Raw genomic sequence first — 20,566 nt, 5'->3', positions numbered from 1 at the left:
AATGAGTTACTGCAATTTAGCACCAATTTAAGTTTAGGTTCACATTTGCGCCGGGCTTTCAGTTGTTTGGGTGGCCGGATGGAGAGACCAGAGACCGTCCAATAAAACAGCAGTTACCCGAATACCCCATAGATTATAATGGTGTCTGTCCGGTTTCCACTGTTTTTATACGGAGAAGAGCCCTCGCGACGAAGTCCTAAGCAAATGGGAACTGAGCTGCAGTAACTTGGTGTGACCACTACACAGGAATGGTGCTGTTTGCTTAGGACGCTCTGGGGTGCTGGGTGTTAGACCCCCCACCAATCTGATATTAAAGAGCTATCCTATCAATACTTATAGTCTGGAATACCCCTTTAAGTTATATGGGAGACTAGTAGTTGTTCATTATGATCTTCCATCCTATCCTCATGGGTGGCTGCACAGATTGCTCTACCCCTGCATAAAGCAGTGAAGCATGCTGGGATATGTAGTAGTCCTGTAGGCGGACAAACCCAATGCTTTTATACAGATATCCAGGATTTTATATGGATACAGATTTGGACTGCGGACGGAATCTTTCTTGACATGGGGAATTGGCATCGGCCTCATGTATGTTTTTTGCCTTCCTCTGGATCAACAGTGTATGACTAGAGGTCGGACCTGATGGACCTGTGTGGACCTCATCTACTATGTTACTATGTATATTTATTATTTTCCGTTTCTTTTCTATTTTGTTACAGTTACACGGTATTTTTCGTGCGGTCGTTCGTAGTCGTCATCTCACGACCTTTGTGGAACCCCAGGCTTGCTTTGCATTTGCTTGTGTTTATGTTGAGTGTTTGGTTTGTAGGATGTGGTGAGGACGTTATTTGGAAAGGATTTTTTGTTCTCTTGCGCCAATTTCAAATAAACAGACACCCCCCCCCCCCCCCCCCTACCCAAAGCAACGTCTACAGCACTTAGAAACCAGGACACAAGCTGGGATTATTTTGTTGAGAGAACTCTGAATGAATCTGCGTAATGTCCCCCCCCCCCCTCCCCTCCTGACCCAATCGTGGCTTCGGCACAGAGACCTATGCAAATATTTGCCCTGCGTTTTATAAATGTAATTTGACGAAGCCGCCTGTGAGAGCCACCGGCATCGCTTGACAGAAACTCAAAGACAAACTTCAAACTTGTGCTGGCAGATTCACTGACGTCCATAAACTGGGAGGGAGGTGGGATGTCAACTGGTATGGAATTAAAGCACGAAATTCCAAGGGCATGCAGATTCAATTGCAGCAACCCTCCCGCTGGGAAGAGGACAGACTATAGAGGAACACATAGAGTGAGGGAGTATAGAAGCTCTGCATCTGCTAAATATCACACAGAAATACAACCCCCAGGCAACGCTATTCCCAGGAAGCCAGGCCAGATAGATGGCAGCTGTTCATCATATACTACACGGTTACATATTATATTAGTCAAAATAGTCTACTTTATTATATACTACATTGATACATCTTATTATATACTATATTCTTCCCTCTCCCCTATCAGAGGCTGAACACCACATTCCAGTCGTCCTTACACAAAGTCTACACCCGATATAGTCCTCTTTCCCCCAAACAGCCTAAATGTTCTCTACTTTCCTGATCTTCCATTACACTCCATTTTCTGCAGCTTCTACACATTGTCCGGTTTCATCCTATATAGCTCCACCCACAAAATAGTGAGTAGCTCCGCCCACACAATAGCATGATCCTATCCAAGAACGGCTCAAGGACCTGTGATGACGTCATCAAGGGTCCTTTAGAGTAGTCTGAACATAAATTCGTTCATAGCAGTCGTGAAGTGACTTCATTTACCGGCATAAAAAGTAGCCTATGTTTTAATTGGGGTTACAATCTATGTCTGTGGCAAATTTCAGGCAAATCCGTGCAATGGTTTTTGCGTGATTGAGGAACAAACACCAACACACAAACATCCAAACTATCACATTTATAATATTAGTAGGAGATTAGTAGGAGATATATATTATATTATATTATATACATACACACACTATTATGCCAGTTAGATACTATATTATTATACCTTTATTATATGCTATAATGTAATAGCTATTATATACTATACAGTATAATATAATATAGTATATAATGGTATATATACACACACATCTATTTTATTATATACTACTAGACTGACCGGATGTTCACTTTCCTGAACATGCGAAAAGAGCAATAAAATAGCACCGAGTACTGTAGAATATTAATGTCCGTGGGAAAACTTTGACCTTGCCTTGACCTTTAGTGGTGGTACTTATCCCAAAACTACTGATTTTTGGAACATTTAGGCGGTATGAAGATCAATTTAACGATACCAAATAACCATAGGCTCAGAAGGTGCACAAAAACAATGTAGGCTCTTTATATATAGATAGTACATTCTAGATATTTTATCATATGCTACACTATTAGCCCCCTCACTAACATAGAACAACAGAGATGAAACCATAAACCTCTCCACCACCCTAGACCACCAGGGGTGTTGTTATTAGGCCCCTCACTACTCTAGAACACCAGGGATGTTACCATTAACCCCTTCACTACTCTAAAACACCAGGGATGTAATCATAAACCTCCTCACTAGCCTACACCACTAGGGATGGTAATAATTAACCTCTTCACTACCTTAGAACACCAGGAATATAATCATAAACCTATTTACTACCCTAGACCATCAGGGATGTTACAATTAACCTCTTCGCTACTCTAGAACACCAGGAATGCAACCATAAACCACTTCACTATTCGAGAGCACCAGCGATAGTACCGTTAACCTCTTCAATACCTTAGACCACCAGGGGTGTTGTTATTAAGCCCTTCACTACTTTAGAACACCAGGGATGTAATCATAAACTTCTTGACTACCCTACACAACTAGGGATGGTAAAATTAACCCTTTCGCTACCCTAGAACACCAGGAATGCAACCAAAAACCACTTCACTATTCTAGAGCACCAGCGATAGTATAGTGCCGTTAACCTTTTTAATACCCTAGACCACCAGTGGTGTTTCCATTAACCGCTTGAAAACTCAAACACCAGGAATGAAATCAAACTTATCCTCTACCCTACAGCACTACAAATGTTATTAGTAATCCGTTCACTACCCCCCAGACCACCAGGGATATTACTATAAACCCCTTACTCTACAATAGACCATCCGGCATGTTACTAACACCAGGTATGTCCCCAGTAGCCCCTTCACTACCCTTGAACTCCTAAACCTCTTCAGTACCCTACTGGTGGTATTGTATCCACACATTGTTTATTTATAGGGGCCCTCAGTTGCATTTTGCCTTCCTTTGACTTCTGGGGTGCGTGCTTCTACTTTGAGCAATATCTGACAGCTTTTGCCTGCAGTCTCACTTTATAGAATGAGACATAAGATGTGCTCATGGTTTATCGCCCCACATAATTCTGAACCCCTGCTACTAATGACAGCATAGCGGCTGCTCTGTATACAACCCATGTGTTACCACAAGCTGGTGCTAAGGAAGCCGCATCATATTCCCCATGCAAATGTATCTTCTGCAGAGTGTTGGCAGCTATACTTCATTAGGCAAAAATAAACACAAATATGAGGAAATTGCCTGTAAACTCCAAAAACAATGGAGAAAACATGAAAAGATTATTTCTTCTGGCTGGAGAGGTTTGCAAGCTCGTCATGAAATACCAAAAGAAAAGAAAAAAAATAACCCAACGCGTTTCTTATTTTACCTTTATTCACAGAGAGATCCCCATATGAATTTCGGAAACCTGGCGAGAAGGAACAAATCTCTGTATGAACAACACTGAGAACAACATTACGGCTGGAAGGGAATTCGCCGCGCCGGGTCTTGTTTCCATGCTAACCACAAAAGAATTAATGCTTGTTCACAATGGAGTAATCAGCGCAGCGCTGGCACGTCCTGACTGACAGGTGTCACCGGGCCCGACAAAGGTTATGACAGGGCGGCAAGACAAATTATAGGGAGCTACTTAAAACAGCGCGCCCGAATCTGACAACCCACACACAATGGAAGGAAATCTGACAGACTACCCTTATCAGTTGTCAGATTTTATACATATTATATTATATTACAGAGGTATCATGTTCAATGTACACAGAACGGAAATTTTAAAGGGGTTTCCCAAAAATACCCATTGCTGGTCTGACACATTGCTTAAAATCCATAGCCAGATTATCATTAGATTGTAACGGCAGCAACACTAGGCAGATTTATAGTCATTGTATATTCTTGTACATAGGAGCAGTATTATAGTAGTTATATTCTTGTACATAGGAGGTAGTATTATAGTAGTTATATTCTTGTACATAGGAGGTAGTATTATAGTAGTTATATTCTTGTACATAGGAGGTAGTATTATAGTAGTTATATTCTTGTACATAGGAGGTAGTATTATAGTAGTTATATTCTTGTACATAAGAGTAGTATTATAGTAGTTATATTCTTGTACATAGGAGCAGTATTATAGTAGTTATATTCTTGTACATAGGAGCAGTATTATAGTAGTTATATTCTTGTACATAGGAGCAGTATTATAGTAGTTATATTCTTGTACATAGGAGCAGTATTATAGTAGTTATATTCTTGTACATAGGAGGTAGTATTATAGTAGTTATATTCTTGTACATAGGAGGTAGTATTATAGTAGTTATATTCTTGTACATAGGAGGTAGTATTATAGTAGTTATATTCTTGTACATAGGAGTAGTATTATAGTAGTTATATTCTTGTACATAGGAGGTAGTATTATAGTAGTTATATTCTTGTACATAGGAGTAGTATTATAGTAGTTATATTCTTGTACATAGGAGCAGTATTATAGTAGTTATAATCTTGTACATAGGAGGTAGTATTATAGTAGTTATATTCTTGTACATAGGAGCAGTATTATAGTAGTTATATTCTTGTACATAGGAGCGGTATTATAGTAGTTATATTCTTGTACATAGGAGCAGTATTATAGTAGTTATGATCTTGTACATAGGAGGTAGTATTATAGTAGTTATATTCTTGTACATAGGAGTAGTATTATAGTAGTTATATTCTTGTACATGGGAGTTGTATTGTAGTAGTTATATTCTTGTACATAGGAGTAGTATTATAGTAGTTATATTATTATACATCGGAGTAGTATTATAGTAGTTATATTCTTGTACATAGGAGGTAGTATTATAGTAGTTATATTCTTGTACATAGGAGCAGTATTATAGTAGTTATATTCTTGTACATAGGAGGTAGTATTATAGTAGTTATATTCTTGTACATAGGAGCAGTATTATAGTAGTTATATTCTTGTACATAGGAGCAGTATTATAGTAGTTATATTCTTGTACATAGGAGTAGTATTATAGTAGTTATATTCTTGTACATAGGAGTAGTATTATAGTAGTTATATTCTTGTACATAGGAGTAGTATTATAGTAGTTATATTCTTGTACATAGGAGTAGTATTATAGCAGTTATATTCTTGTACATAGGAGTAGTATTATAGTAGTTATATTCTTGTACATAAGGAGCAGTGTCATCATAGTTCTATTCTTATACATAAGTGGCAGTGATGTTTCCCAATCTTGTACAACCCCTTTATTCATTAACGGAGAAATATAATTATAAGTACAGTTTCAGGATGAATGATTCTCTGCAGCTGTATTCTCTGAGATGTTATGTGTTAAGGTGTTGCATCTGTTAAGATCAACAGAAGTCCTAATGGAAGTGGTTTATTACGCCTGGTAAATCTCATTCACAAATAGCTTCCTGTTCCGTTTGTGAGCAGTATAATAGACCCCAGTTTAGCACCATTTTGCCTACAGAATCATTAATGTCAGATCTGAATAGCGCTGTTTATAGAGGGCACTTCCCTGAGCAGTAGTCACATTGAATTCTCCATTTTTTCATGTTTCTTATTTTGCATGTGTTAAACCTCTGGGATATTGTTATTGGTTGCAAAAGTCAGTAGTTAGATATAAAAAAAAAAAAAAGCATGTGACATATAAATATAAAGCTTGGGTTAGGGGCACAAGATGTCCCCAGCAGTAGGGATATTAAGCTGGGCATAGATTATTGATAAACCAGTCTAAATTGCCCCTGCCTGGTGGGTTAGATTATTATCTATCTGATCCTATTCTTTACCCCTTCCTCTAATTTATTCTTCTTGGCTCTGGTGGAAATGACATACACAAGAAAGGAGGCCGTGTGCGTACATCGGGGTAAAACCATTTCTGGCCATTATAGGACTTGTATACTGCATTTATTCCCAGTTTTCCCCTAAGTCTCAGTTTTCCCTGAGCTGGTGGGTATAGACTAACTGCTATCATGTCACCCAACACAAGGAGGAAACAGAAGATTCTGCTCTTTGACCCTCTCTAACTCACTCACAGGCAGCAGGAGCACCATTGAGGACACTACTGAGAAGAGCTGATCAGTATTACCTGAATAAAGCACTTGGGGTACGATAGAAACTTATATTAGCTGCAGCAAAGTCAGCTATTCGCTGATGCCCATTGTGTCTCCATTGTGAAAGCCAAGTCCTTGTTAAGATTATACATGAACTGGTGGCATAGGTTTCCAAGTCCTTTTATGAGGCCCACTGATATTAGAAGAAAGGGTGTCCGAACTCTTCGGACCACCATAAATCAGTCATCATCTGGTAAGGACACTTGACAGGAAGTGTTCAACTTCCCTGCAGCGCCACCCTATGGCAGAAAAAGTATTACATCTTTCAATCCATAAGCTATCCATATAATTCGCAGACATGTAGGGTCCTCCAGACATTTCCTTTAATAATCGCCTATTCCGAATATATTAATAGCACGTGACAATTTTTGTCTTTTCTTCTGCAGTATTATTCCTCTCTCTGGTAATATTGTAACATGTACAGTTCACAGCTGTTTCTAGCAAATCACATACAAAAAAAAAAAAGGCTGTGGAAATTCATCCCTGAGTTGCCAGAGATGATTATTCCAGGCCTGTAGAAACCATGGACATGCGGACAGTAGCTGCAGGCTATTCTTACACTCTCTGAAATGTCAGCAAATGCGACATGTAAAAGAAAAATCAATGGAGTAGAGAGCGGAAAGCGGCACTGCCCACAAACCGGGCCCTTCATATCGCTATATGTGTCCACTTATGTCAGGTTGCTGGGAAAAGAAATGTAATGGGGATGGGCGGGGGTCCATACGTGTCTTATATATGTCACTGGTGACAATGTAACTGTATTCATTATCTGCCGGTCTCCTGGACACACCACGGTTGTGTTTCTGCAGCGCAGATATGTATGTACGCAACATCCTGATAGTAGAACGTTACCAGGAACCGACCTACTTATTTTCTTTATGGTTTCAATAGTTTAACACTTTCTCTGCTGTAATAGGTATGTGATTCACTATAGAAGAATACATGTCATTCTACATACAGTCCTGTTGGGGGCAGTATTATAGTAGTTACAGTCTTGTACATAGGAGTAGTATTATAGTAGTTATATTCTTGTACATAGGAGGCAGTATTATAGTAGTTATATTCTTGTACATAGGAGTAGTATTATAGTAGTTATATTCTTGTACATAGGAGTAGTATTATAGTAGTTATATTCTTGTACATAGGAGGTAGTATTATAGTAGTTATATTCTTGTACATAGGAGCAGTATTATAGTAGTTATATTCTTGTACATAGGGGACAGTATTATAGTAGTTATATTCTTTTACATAGGAGTAGTATTATAGTAGTTATATTCTTGTACATAGGAGCAGTATTATAGTAGTTATATTCTTTTACATAGGAGTAGTATTATAGTAGTTATATTCTTGTACATAGGAGTAGTATTATAGTAGTTATATTCTTGTACATAGGAGTAGTATTATAGTAGTTTTATTCTTGTACATAGGAGCAGTATTATAGTAGTTATATTCTTGTACATAGGGGGCAGTATTATAGTAGTTATATTCTTGTACATAGGAGTAGTATTATAGTAGTTATATTCTTGTACATAGGAGCAGTATTATAGTAGTTATATGCTTATATACATAAAGAACATAGAGCATGCTCTCTACATATACTATAACCCCCCTAATGTTATCCCAAACTCAGAAGCCTACAGAATTGTGAATGCAGTTTTGGATACCAATGGATTATAAAATCAACTTTAGTGAAAGATCACTGTAGCATAGATCAGTGTTTTATACAGAATTGATATATGTATGTCGGTAATACACCTTCCTAAAACTATCTATTTCTCAGCATATAGCAGAGAGTAATGGGACAGATTTCTGAAAACCAGAGCACAGATAATGTGGAGGAGCTGGCGGCTGTAATCTGTGAGGTCACCGCTTTTATGTTCTAACCTACTTTACAAGATGGCAGATGGGAACTATTCTCTCTCTAATAGTTTTCATAAATCATCCCCAATTTGCCGGATGCAAGTACATTGACTCAGCATCAGAGCTGCATACAGCTAATGCATTTACCCTGCCCAAGTCGGTAATTTCCGATCCTATCATCTATAGACACTCAGGTAGCGCTTCTCCTATTCTTTATTATGTCTTAGGCTGGATTCACAGGCAGCAGAGATTTCTGTGATTGTCGCCTCATCTGAATGGAGTTTACAGAAATCCTTGCACTTCTTGCTACAACAATGTAATTGAAGGAATGAAATCGATTCTTAGACGTAGAAGTTTCTGCAACAAAATCTGCCATGTGTGAACCCACCTCTTATGAACTTGGTTATCTTGCAGAGAGACCCCTCCCATCTTTACAAACCTCTTTGAAGTGGCCCCTAACCTTATTGATCATAGAAACACCCTCCTCCTCTTCGTCGAAATACTTGGTATAGTTTTGCAATCTAGTTTTGCAGCAACTTTCTGAGCAGACTTGATTTAACCCATAATTGCCAACTCTTGCAAAAAGTTCAAGGAGGAGACCTCCACAACTAATGGTAGCAACCTCCTGCCACCTCCCCACTTACAATTTACATGATGGGCAGGAAAGGTCGGGTGTAACCACAAATGTATCTGGTGCTGCAAGGCCATTGAAGTAAATGGAGCCGAGCTGCAATATCATACACAACCTGTGGACAGGGGAGGTGCTGTTCTGGAAGATAGCTTTGATGTTCTAAAGCGTGCAGTCCACAAATTGCAGTCCTATGGATAAAAGGAATGGGCGAAATTTTGCAAACTCATCTCTGCTGCATCTGTAAATCCATTCTTGTACATCTAACAGAAGGAGCCAAGGAGATTGGCGTTTACTTGGGGAATAGATGAAATAAGGGCAGGACTATAGCAGTCGTTGGCCTCCTCGCCACTATGGGAGCCTCCACCTTCCATCCTGAACTGCAATTAGCCTTCAGCAGCTGACAGCAAGCCGGGCTAGTGACAGCGGAAAGATAAAGACTCCGACTGCACCATGGAGACTGTTGTCAAGGGACGGCTTATCTGGACGTCAATGGTCTGCCGTTGGTGCTCCGTCCCCTTTAAGATATTATAAGCCCAGGATACATGTATATGCAGGTCGGTAACCGTCACGCTCTGAAATCCAAAGTAACAGTCTTCATTTTCAGATGCAAAACTCACCCCTGATCTAAGAAGGGTGTAGCAGATGCAAAACTAACAGGAAGAGTCATCAATAGCATGTTTATAGGGGGTCTGCCATCACCAAAATAGCTTGTAAACCCCTTCCCTGCAGATATAGGGGATAGACCTTTGTGTTAAAATACAATCTTGTTGCCGAAAAAAAAAATCTTTAATCCCTGGGGTGTGGCCGCACCGAACATGGCACCTGCAATTCCCCATTGTCACCCCCTAACAAAGATGTGCAGTGACCACACATGGCGGGGGCGACTATACCATGGGTGCACTTGTTCATTTGCAAAACATTGTGACACAAAAGGGAATATTCACCATAACCGCCCCTGCACCAGCATATAAGGGGTGTAGAAGCCATTTCGGTGGTGGTAGACTCCCTTTAACAACACCATAGCCACACCCATTTCTACAGACACTTCCCAAAATTATTGGATCCCAAGTCTGAGCGTGTCAATATTTTAAGAATGTGTCAGTGAGTTATAGGGACGCTGGGCACCCTATGTATGTCAGTGTGTTTCCTCCGGGGATCCCGTGTATGTCAGTATTACTCCTGGAATCTTGTGTATCAGCGTCTTACACTTCGGAGAATCTTATATGCCAATGTGTCAGGATACCATTCTTTTAATGATCCCATACATCACTGTCATTCCTTTGGGATTGTATATCCTATGCCATTCTTCTGGGGATCTTATCTAATGGTCAGATTGTGGTTGTGATGGCATCTTATCTGTTATCTGTCATGTGGCATTCTGGTGATCCTATAAGTCAGTGCTTTGCCTGTAGGGCTTTGTCTTTACAGTATGTCAATGATGCTACATCTCATAATTCAGGGGCCCTATATATCAATGTTGTACTAATGAGGAATCTGTATGTCATTATCATACTTCTAGTGATCCTATAGGTCGGTGTCATACATCTATGGATCCTATATATCAGTCTTATACTTCTGAGGATCCTACAGTGTTGGCCAAAAGTATTGGCACCCCTGCAATTCTGTCAGATAATACTCGTGTTCTTCCAGAAAATGATTGCAAGCACAAACTCTTTGGTATTAATATCTTCAGCAAAGCAACCCCAAACCATCAGGGACCTCCGCCATGTCTGACTGTAGGGGGCGTCTTCTTCTCTTTGAACGCCTCTTTTTTCCTGTAATCTCTATGTTGAGGCCTTTTCTTACTTTTGTCTCCTCTGACCAGAGAACATTCTTCCAGAACGGTTTTGGCTTTCTCAGGTAAGTTTTGGCAAACTCCAGCCTGGCTTTTTATGTCTCTGGGTAAGAAGTGGGGTCTTCCTGGGTCTCCTACCATACAGTCCCTTCTCATTCAGACGCTGACGCTGGATAGTACGGGCTGACACTGTTGTACCCTCGGACTGCAGGGCAGCTTGGACTTGTTTGGATGTTAGTCGAGGTTCTTTATCCGCCATCCGCACAATCTTGCGGTGAAATCTCTCGCCAATATTTCTTTTGCGTCCACATCTAGGGAGGTTAGCCACAGGGCCATGGGCTTTACACTTCTTGATGACACTGCGCATGGTAGACACAGGAACATTCAGGTCTTTGGAGATGGACTTGTAGCCTTGAGATTGCTCAGGCTTCCTCACAATTTTGCTTCTCAAGTTCTCAGACAGTTCTTTGGTCTTCTTTCTTTTCTCCATGCTCAATGTGGTCACACAAGGACACAGGACAGAGGTGGAGTCAACTTTAATCCATTTCAACTGGCTGCAAGTGTGATTTAGTTATTGCCACCACCTGTTAGGTGCCTCAGGTAAGTAACAGGTGCTGTTAATTACATAAATTAGAGTAGCATCACATGATTGTTCAAACAGTGCCAATACTTTTGTCCACCCCCTTTTTATGTTTGGTCTGGAATTATATCCAATTTGGCTTTTTGACAATTATTTTTGTGGTTTTCCATTGAAGACAAATTAAATGAAGATAATACCAAAGAATTTGTGATTGCAATCATTTTCTGGAAAAAACGGAGTATTATCTGACAGAATTGCAGAGGTGCCAATACTTTTGGTAAACACTGTATGTCCTCATAATACTTCTGGGAATCCTGTATGACAATATCATACTTCTGGGAACTTCTATGTCATTATCATTCCTCTAGGTATCCTTTATGTTCTTATCATACATCTGGGATCCTATATTACCAATCCTTCTGGGGATCCTATATGTCATTATCAGACTTCTAGGGATCCTATATGCCAGTGCTATACTTCTGTGATCTTATTTATCAGTATGGATGGGTGAACCTCTGAAGATCACTTTAGTTTTGGGTTTGGCCCAAGGATTTATTTCGGTTTGAAGTAGATTGTCATAAACGGTCAGAGAAATTATTATACTTTCTGGTCTGTCATTGGGGCTCACCGACATCATGAGAATTTAATGTAAGTGTCATGCCATTGTTGTGCCCCATTTGATCACTGATGCCCAATCACAGGCCTCAGCAGTGACCCCGGGGTGTGTGAAGTCACCCAGGAGGCTGAGAGGGGACCCAGAGGAAGCTGCAAGGATGTCCAGATGAGGGAAGGGGAGTATAAGGGTTTGTTGTATTTCCACACATCCCTGGGCCTCCATCTTTTATACTTGGATTGGAAAACTGGTTCACAAGTGATAAACTCCCAACGTTTTGCTTTCATATTTAATATTTAAAAAAAATATATATATATATTTCAGGTTACAACCAATACAGACCTTACTTCTAACAGCCATTACTGCCAAACCAATCCCACAATCCTCTCTGTGTATAATACTGATACCTAACTATAGCCAAGTAGCTGAGATACACCTGCAACAAGACCGCTATACACGTTGCCCGCTGGCTATAACCTTGTTGACGCCAAGGACACCCCTGAGACCGCCCCAAACTCCAGAGCTATCCTCACACCAGGTATCTTCTGAATCCCCAGACGTCAAGCCAGACCCAATAATGTGGTGGTGGTGGTGGGGGGTATTATATAATGTCCTGTTACCATGCACTAGTTAACCCTTTCTGTGCCCACTTAGAATCATCTTGTAAATAATCTTGAACTCATTAGCACAGAATTGACTATTCGGAGTGGTGGAAATCTCCATGAAGCCACCCTATAGTTTTAGAATACAGTGACCCCACCTCCCCCCCGCCCCCCCAGGGATCCTCAGCACTGTCCTCTCACAATATGTCAGAGAATGTCTTGACTTATCCCTAGAGGCGTCTTCACTTTTGTTATTCCCAGATATATTTGACATTTGGAAAGCAGACCTGATGCTTTAGTTCTGGTCCATGGGACAATACTGAGCCAGCCTGACATGGCAAGGCACAGGATCACATTAGTGTGACCCTAGATTTGTAGGGTTGTGGTGCTGAGCAACGGTCAGGGGCACTTTCGGTCATAGATAACATTTGCCCATCTAACCCCAACTACAATCACTCCCATCATTGTTCTTATGTGATGCAGACGCAAAAGCAACTAGTTTACAATTCGCCAACCACATCCCATGCTCAACTGGCCCTTGGCATTGACAGGTATGGACCTCTGGCAGCCCAATGGCTGGGTTCCACTTTAACCTTGACATAAGGTCATAGATAGCGACGACGGAAGATGTCTTATCCCAGAACTCCCAATCCCCTTCTTCTCATACATTGTATTACACTCCTGTACACTATCAACAAGCGCGCTATCAGCATCTTGCAGGCAGAATTGACTCCCTGCTCCTCCGTGTCTGGCTGAAGCAGATAATAGGAGGACAAACATATTGACATTTGTTGAATTTCGGACTCCTCCCAAGTCGGTACATTGTCATCTATATTCAGCTCCTGGGTTTTCTCGCCCTTAATGGGTCTGGATTGTAAGAATAATAGTAATAATTTTTGTTGTCATTTCACAGGTCATCGATGTTGTAAGTCATTAAAAAAAATACAATACCCTACAATGACCATCCCAAAACGAATACTTAATAACCCCCGTAGGATCCTTTGTGAATAGTCGGACATCTAGTGAAGAGTATTAATCAGGGTAATGGAGGCGGCTGTCATCCGAAAGACACTGGAATTTATTATCGTACCACCCAAATGGCCCAAGTCCGGCCTGTAAAAACTGAAAACAGTTCACGAAGCCGCAGAGATGAAATATCTAATCTATACATGTAGCAGAGCTGAATTTGTCACGTTAACTCTATGGTGGATTGTGGTAACACCCTCTAAGGGTTTCTTGCAGTCCTATGTAAAACTACAAACGGCGCTCTAAGATATGGCGACGAGCTGAACCTAATGACTAACTCGGCTCTACTACATATGTATAGAAGTGTCCCATAAGTCATAAAAAGTAAGGAGAAGGAATGCCATGTTGTAAGCAGATAAACCTCTTCTTACCATGTATGTGCTACCGTGAATCGTCGCCGCTGGCGGATGCTCTTATTGACCAGCAACTTTCTGAAAAAGCATGGAGAGTTCCTTGGAGAACTGCGCGGGGAAATTTTGGGGGATGTGGTTGTCCTTTTCCCAGAATGTCTGGGAAGTTCAAGCTCCAAGTGCATGTGTTCCTTGAAAGTCCTGATGTAGACGTCGGTATCTGGAGTGGAGAGCTCGTTGGAAGATTCCTTAGATGTCATATCTTAGACGTTGGCTCAGATCCCCTGCCCTACAAACATAATATCACCAAAGTAAATCTGGAGAGGGCAGGGTGGTGGTGGCAATGGGATGGAATGAATGGGTGCCAGTAGAGGTGGTGGCAGGATAATAAACTATTGCTGGATCACGACTCCAAAGGACTTGGGTACCAGATCATGGAAGAAGAACCAAATGGTGGTGGATTTCCTTCTTCTGAAGTGTCAGGTCCCCTCTCAGCCTGTCGTGAATGAGGGTTGTCTGCAGGCTACAAGATTCATTCAGCTGAACGCAGCCGCTCGTGCAGTATTGATAGAAACCCCTCATCCATCCTTGTTTACCAATACATTGTCCTCAGAAGAAAAGGAAACTGTAAGAAGCCTCTAGAATTGTGCAAGAGGGGAAGAAAAAAAAAGAAAAAAATATGTGAACCTTCTCTTATACGACGTCCTTCAGAGCCATCCGCTTGACTGGCCAGATTCCTTGGATAGAAAATGATCTTCATTCAGAATTCCTTGCCGAGATGCTGAATCCAAACAACGCTGGCTCCACCTAACGCTCGCTTATTGGATGGCAGACCTCTGACAGCCTGGCTGTTGCTCGCTCGCCTCATGTGTGCTCTGCTCAGAAGTTTTGCATTAGCTGGATGATATTACTGCTGTCATGTTATACAGGAAAACAGATAAAAACAGCAGGCGATAGCTGTCAGTGAATGGGGGGGTGCAGGACTGGAGAGTGAGGGCTGCATGCTCATAGCAATGGGTGGAGGGAATTCATCATGGTGCTTAAAGGGATTAGAAAAACATGAGGTTTTTTTTTTATATATAAAAACAGCGCTGCACCTGTGCTCAGGTTATATGTGGCACTGCATCATCGTACCAGGCACAACCCATGGGCAGGCGTGGCACTGTTTTAGGGAAAAAAAACAGCCATGTTTTTCTAATGTTGTAAACCCATTGAGTCTACTGTAGGATTTCTGCAGCAAACCTGTCCACTGCAGAAATTGGAGGTTTGTTTTTTTTTATTTCTGCCATGGTCTACAGCCATGATTCCCAGACGGCCGGCCTGGCTTTCACAGCTATATAGGATACGGCTGCATGTTCCAAACCAGCAATGCGAGTTTGTGCTGCAGATTTTGTTTAAGTCCCATCCACTACACCAGGGGTAGGGAACCTTCGGCTCTCCAGCTGTTGGAAAACTACAACTCCCAACATGCATACTTGTTCTGCTGTTCTTGGAACTCCCATGGAAGTGAATGGAGCATGTTGGGAGTTGTAGTTTCACAATAGCTTTGGAGTCGAAGGTTCCCTACCCCTACACTACACGTTTAGCAGCTGGGGAGTCCGCATGGCGAGCTTGCCTTGTGTGTTCCTGGATGGCATGTGAGGTGAAGAAAAAAAAAAAAGAAAGAAAAAAAAAAATAATTAAAAAAAAAAATCACAATTTTAGTTGCAAGTGGTGTGATACAGCTGCAATGTGTGAAAGCCTATATTCACAAAATTATGACCTTGTTCACATGTTCAGGATTCGATGAGGAAATCCATGCAGAGTTGTAACATGGTAGTTGCAAGAAGTCCATCAAGTTCCGTTTCCTGCGGCTGTCGCATTGTAGCAGTTTGTTAGTTACAACATGACGGCACTCACTTACATTACTTGTAGGGAAGTCAGTGCAATGTCTGATCTCTGGCCCGCACCGTATGTGGCAACCAAAGTCTCTGTGTAGCCCTCGCCCGGTCAGACGACAATAACGACTACTTAGATGTAAAAAGATTCTTGCTCCATAATGGATATAGTAATTTGCTCTAAATGCGGAGTATAGATTATCTTTTTAGTAGGATTTGCTATATATTACCCCAGTGTCCGCCATCGCTCCGCAGTTCATTGAAAATCAATCACATTCATTACATAAAGGACATCTCCTCCCGAGAGGTCAGCAGACTACAGTAAGGACTCCGCATCAAGGTCTACAGAATATACATTAGGCTACAAAGTACCTGAAATCCTCCAGACATGTTACACTACAACCTGCTCACACTGCGGCTGATCAGATACAAGGCCTCTAATACACAGGTATTCACCCACAGAGCTCCAGATCAATACCATGTATACAATGGGGCACAGCAACGGTCTCAGACAAGTGCACTACAGGAAACCTCCACCAAAACATATCAGGAACCCTACGATAAGTGAGGTGACAGCAAGACCCCCGCCATGTTCAATAAAAATATAAACTTACTGCTTAAATTAAACACTTACTGCTTAAAGGGATCCTATCAGTCAGACACAATTTTTTGTAGGTACTACATCGGAATAGTCTTAAGAAAGGTTATTCGTCTCCTACCTTTCGTCGTCTTCACCACGCCACCACTCGCTTACAATCCCGGTTCTTGTCGGTATGTAAATGAGTTCTTTCGCAGCACTGGGGGCGGGCCCCAGCACTCAGACAGCACTGGGGGCGGCTCCAATGCTGCGAGAGAACTCTCTCCAGCACCGCCTTCTCTACTTCAGCAGTGTCATCTTCAGCCTCTTGTTCCAGCAATGGCTTGTAACTTCTAGGCCTAGGGCCTTGGAAAGAGCAGACTGCACATGCCCACAGAAAATGGCAGCTTGCACAGTATTCTAAGCGGCCATTTTCTTGTGGCCTGAGGGCATGCGCAGTCTGCTCTGCCCAAGGCCTGAGGCCTAGAAGCTACAAGCCACCGCCGGAAGAAGAGGCTGAAGATGAAGCTGCTGAAGAGGAGGTGGCGCTGGAGAGAGTTCTCTCGCAGCATTGGGGACGCCCCCAGTGCTGCGAAAGAAATCATTTACGCACCGACGTGAACCGGGATTGTCGGCGAACGGCGGCGCGGAGAAGACAACGAAAGGTAGGAGATGAATAGCCTTTCTTAAGGCTATTCCGACGTGGTACCTACAAAAAAATTGTGTTTGACTGATAGGATCCCTTTAATATGTACCAAATGCGTACCAAAATGTTTCATAAATGAATAGTACAGGCAAATATCAGAAACTTTGTAATACATTGTATTGAAGAAAAATGCTTCTTTCTCCATTTATGATGATGCTTTTCACCTTAAGCTGCTTATAGAACCATCTTCAGCTCGGCATAGGGTTTGCCCCATAGATGTCTATGGAGAGGGGGCATGGGAGGAGGGAGACTTCCGGAGGAGTAAGGGAGAGAGAGAATAGTGAATAGTTTAAGGTGGAAAGCAGCGTGATGAATGGAGAAAGAAGCATTATATTTCATAAGATATACTGTATATTAGTTGATGATATTTACATTATTGGAGACACTCTTTAAAGGGGCACAAAATATAGAAATTAAAGGGGTGGACTGGAATTAAGGTTTTCATGGCCTATCAGACACCAACAGCTGCAGAGAACACATGGACTGTATTCCTCATGAAGTAACTCTATATTGTGTCTTTCCTCTGTTATTCCTCCTGAGAAATTTACGTATAAATTGACAACTGGATGTTACCATTCACTTTGTCAAAGGGGTGTGTCCCTGTATAACTGGTACAAAGGCACAAAGCTGCAGCTGTGATCATCATGTCCAGGAAGTGGTGCTGTGAGAATGAGGTTGTGTTTATTTGTGGGAATTTTACTATGATCCGGGCTGACCTGCAGAGATGGCGGCTCCCATGGAAAATCCTGCTGATAAATAAATCAGAGATGAGATTTTTCCATTAAACGTCCGGATAAAAATAATTCTCTTTGTACGGTATGGCCTATGACACACTGGAGATGGCACAGACAAGGAAACGCTACTACATGCTAGGACTGAGCTCGTGGTCTGTGAATAGGAACATTCCCATCTTCATCCCGAGCGTCAAAACCTGATGCACATGCACGGCTTGTTACAGAATACTGCTCTGATACATTGTAACGAACTGTGCAACTAGGTCAGCCTAAACGGCTTCCATTCACTGATCGCAACCAGAGATCTTGAAAGTGGGGAGAAGACCAAACACAAAGGATGTGCCGCCATACAGGCTCCATGGATATGTTCCGCCATACAGGCTTCATGTATATGATTCGCTGGTGTGCATTAGGCCTATATTATTACCTAGAGAGAAATCCTAAAATGATTTAGAATAAGCTGAACAGAATACTAATAAGATGGATCAGGAGATTTCCAGGCAGCATTGGGATTAAGGGAAAAAAGCTTTTTTTTAATATTTAGCAATATCTGGAACAGGAAAATTAAGGAAATGGAGTCTTTCCATGTCAGTCTGACCCTACAGGTCTCTACAATGTCACTCTGCATCGCCAAGATATTAAGATGTAAAGTTATCCTAATATTAGTATCAATATAGGAAAAAGATGTCTTGTAAGGCCCCGGTACAACTCTGGGCCTGCAATAAAGACGCTAATGCAAGGCTTGTGTGGAGGTTTTACCTCCGAGAGGCCCCGTAATATCACTTGGCAAACTCTATAGTACTGTTTCAGTCAAAAAGGCTCCATCTTTATGGTTTCGTCTACATGAAGAATCCCCCCCCCCCCAACTCCGAGTCTGCCAAAAAAAATACAATAAAACTACATTACTGAAAGTGCTCGCCCCAAGCAGACAGACATTGAGTACCGGGCTCCTCTAGTAAACATCAACCAGCCAAAAGTGAAGTCAACGGAGGCAACATAAACCAGCGGACTAGGAAAGGAACCTTAAAAGGTTTATCCCCTCGGGACGGTGAGACTCTGAAAGCGTACAGATTGAAGAACTCCAAAGGAAGTTTCTGAAGCCGAGGCCGATGGGTTTCTGGTCTTCTTAAGGTCTTTGGGTCATTATAAGAAAGTGGAAGAGTTTGTTGAGGACCCCAATTCATCCAGCTGGATTACACAATGGATGGAGAGGGTCCCGATGCCATGTACAGGCCACTCAGATCACAGGGTGCCATGTATATGTAATACGAAGGACGTGTCAGAATAAAGTCCTCGTCCCATCCGGATCAGCTGATGGTTCTGGAGGAATCTCTCTACAACTACTCACTTTCCTTGCAGTGCGATAGACAACCTTTCCATCCATTTATCTGACCATAAACCTGGGCTGCCAGCCTCCTACTTGACTCCCAGCACCTCTGCTGATCAGCTGAATGAAGCACCATGTCTTATTCCTAGTTTCCCAAGCACAGTGCTGTATATTTGGTTGTGGCTTTCTTTAATATTACAGCTCAGTCCCATTCGGCTGAAGATGAGGTGCAGTGATTTACGCCATCAGTCACAGCCAGGGGTGTAATAAAAGCCTCATGGCCCTGATGCACTTTCTTCTCACAACCATCCTCTCCTTCCATTCAAACATTTTAGCAGCATTTACATTTCCCTTTCCTTCTCCATCTAGCCCAGACCACCATTAAGATTCCTTTACAACATGTCTGCACAAACAAGCTTCCCATCATTTCCATCCCCTGTCGATGCCCCCACATAGTAACAGTGTCCCCTTTTATGCCACAGCCTTCCTCACTGAATCCCTCCTTGACTAGATGTTGTCAACCATCTGCAATTTTTGCTATTGAGGCAAATCTCCTTTCTGACAGTAGAAGGCTGTGTATCATAAATTTTCCCACTCCAGTGCACCAGAGGGCTGGGGGGGGGGGGGGGACACAAATCTACCATGCTCAGATTGCCGGCCATCAAAGGAGATCAGAGAAATGTACCCAGTCACAGCTGCGACCACTATGACCCCTACAGCTACCCATAGGTCACAGCTAAAACCAAATGTACTGCACTATGCCTGGAAAAGTAAGACAGGGACATGGTGGTTGGTGGGGCACAGGGGCCACCTCATTCAGTCCGAGAAGAACCTGCCATTCTGAGCCCTTATAACTAAGTAAGTGACGGAGACAACAATGTATTCATACCTGGGGTGATGGTTATGCAGGTTGCAGGGTCAAGTCACCCAAGTCTTGTCCCCTGTGTCACAAGTGCCCAAGAGTTGGCCCCTTCATGTACAGTGCTCCAGGCTCTGCAAAACCTATTGCTTCCCTCATCAAACCCCCTGCAGCTGGTGCTGACACTGGTGCCCGATCCTGCAGCTCCGCACAGAGCCCTGGGCAGGAAGATTTCTTAGCTGACCTTTACTAGACTGGGAGCATCTGCTTCAGATTCTCTGACTTCCCTGAAAGATTTGCTTATCTTACAGCTGACATTTTTCCATGGCACGCCGGTTACATCCCATAGATGAACCAGTGTGAGCTATTTGAAGATCTCTTCATATCTGCTGCTGTTTTTTTTGGACGAGACCCAAATATCAATCAAGCTTCTACGTCAATGCACAGCGCGGCCTGTGTGGAGCAAACAGGATTGGATTAAATGCATCCAAAATGAATTGCAACGTTTCGCTTTGACACCGAGTCCTAAATGTATCTGTC

General features: G+C 42.1%; 1 protein-coding gene across 2 annotated transcripts in view; it reads right to left on the bottom strand.

Annotated features, from left to right (window-relative positions):
- PDE4B (phosphodiesterase 4B) overlaps window positions 1–20,566 on the bottom strand; it is a 207,520-nt gene that overhangs the window by 169,406 nt on the left and 17,548 nt on the right. The window contains exon 1 of one of the 2 annotated variants that reach the window (XM_075287249.1): window positions 13,968–14,696. The exons of the other annotated variant lie outside the window; for it this stretch is intronic. Within the exon in view, the coding sequence (XP_075143350.1) occupies window positions 13,968–14,206 (239 nt within the window). The 5' untranslated portion in view covers window positions 14,207–14,696. Of the gene's footprint in view, window positions 1–13,967; window positions 14,697–20,566 lie in introns of those variants that run through there. 2 annotated transcript variants of the gene reach the window in all.

The sequence above is a fragment of the Leptodactylus fuscus genome, chromosome 9 (genome assembly GCF_031893055.1).
Source record: "Leptodactylus fuscus isolate aLepFus1 chromosome 9, aLepFus1.hap2, whole genome shotgun sequence".
NCBI classification, from domain to species: domain Eukaryota; kingdom Metazoa; phylum Chordata; class Amphibia; order Anura; family Leptodactylidae; genus Leptodactylus; species Leptodactylus fuscus.
The sequence above is the reverse complement of the archived record's forward strand: the minus strand, read 5'-3'. Positions and strand labels throughout refer to the sequence as shown.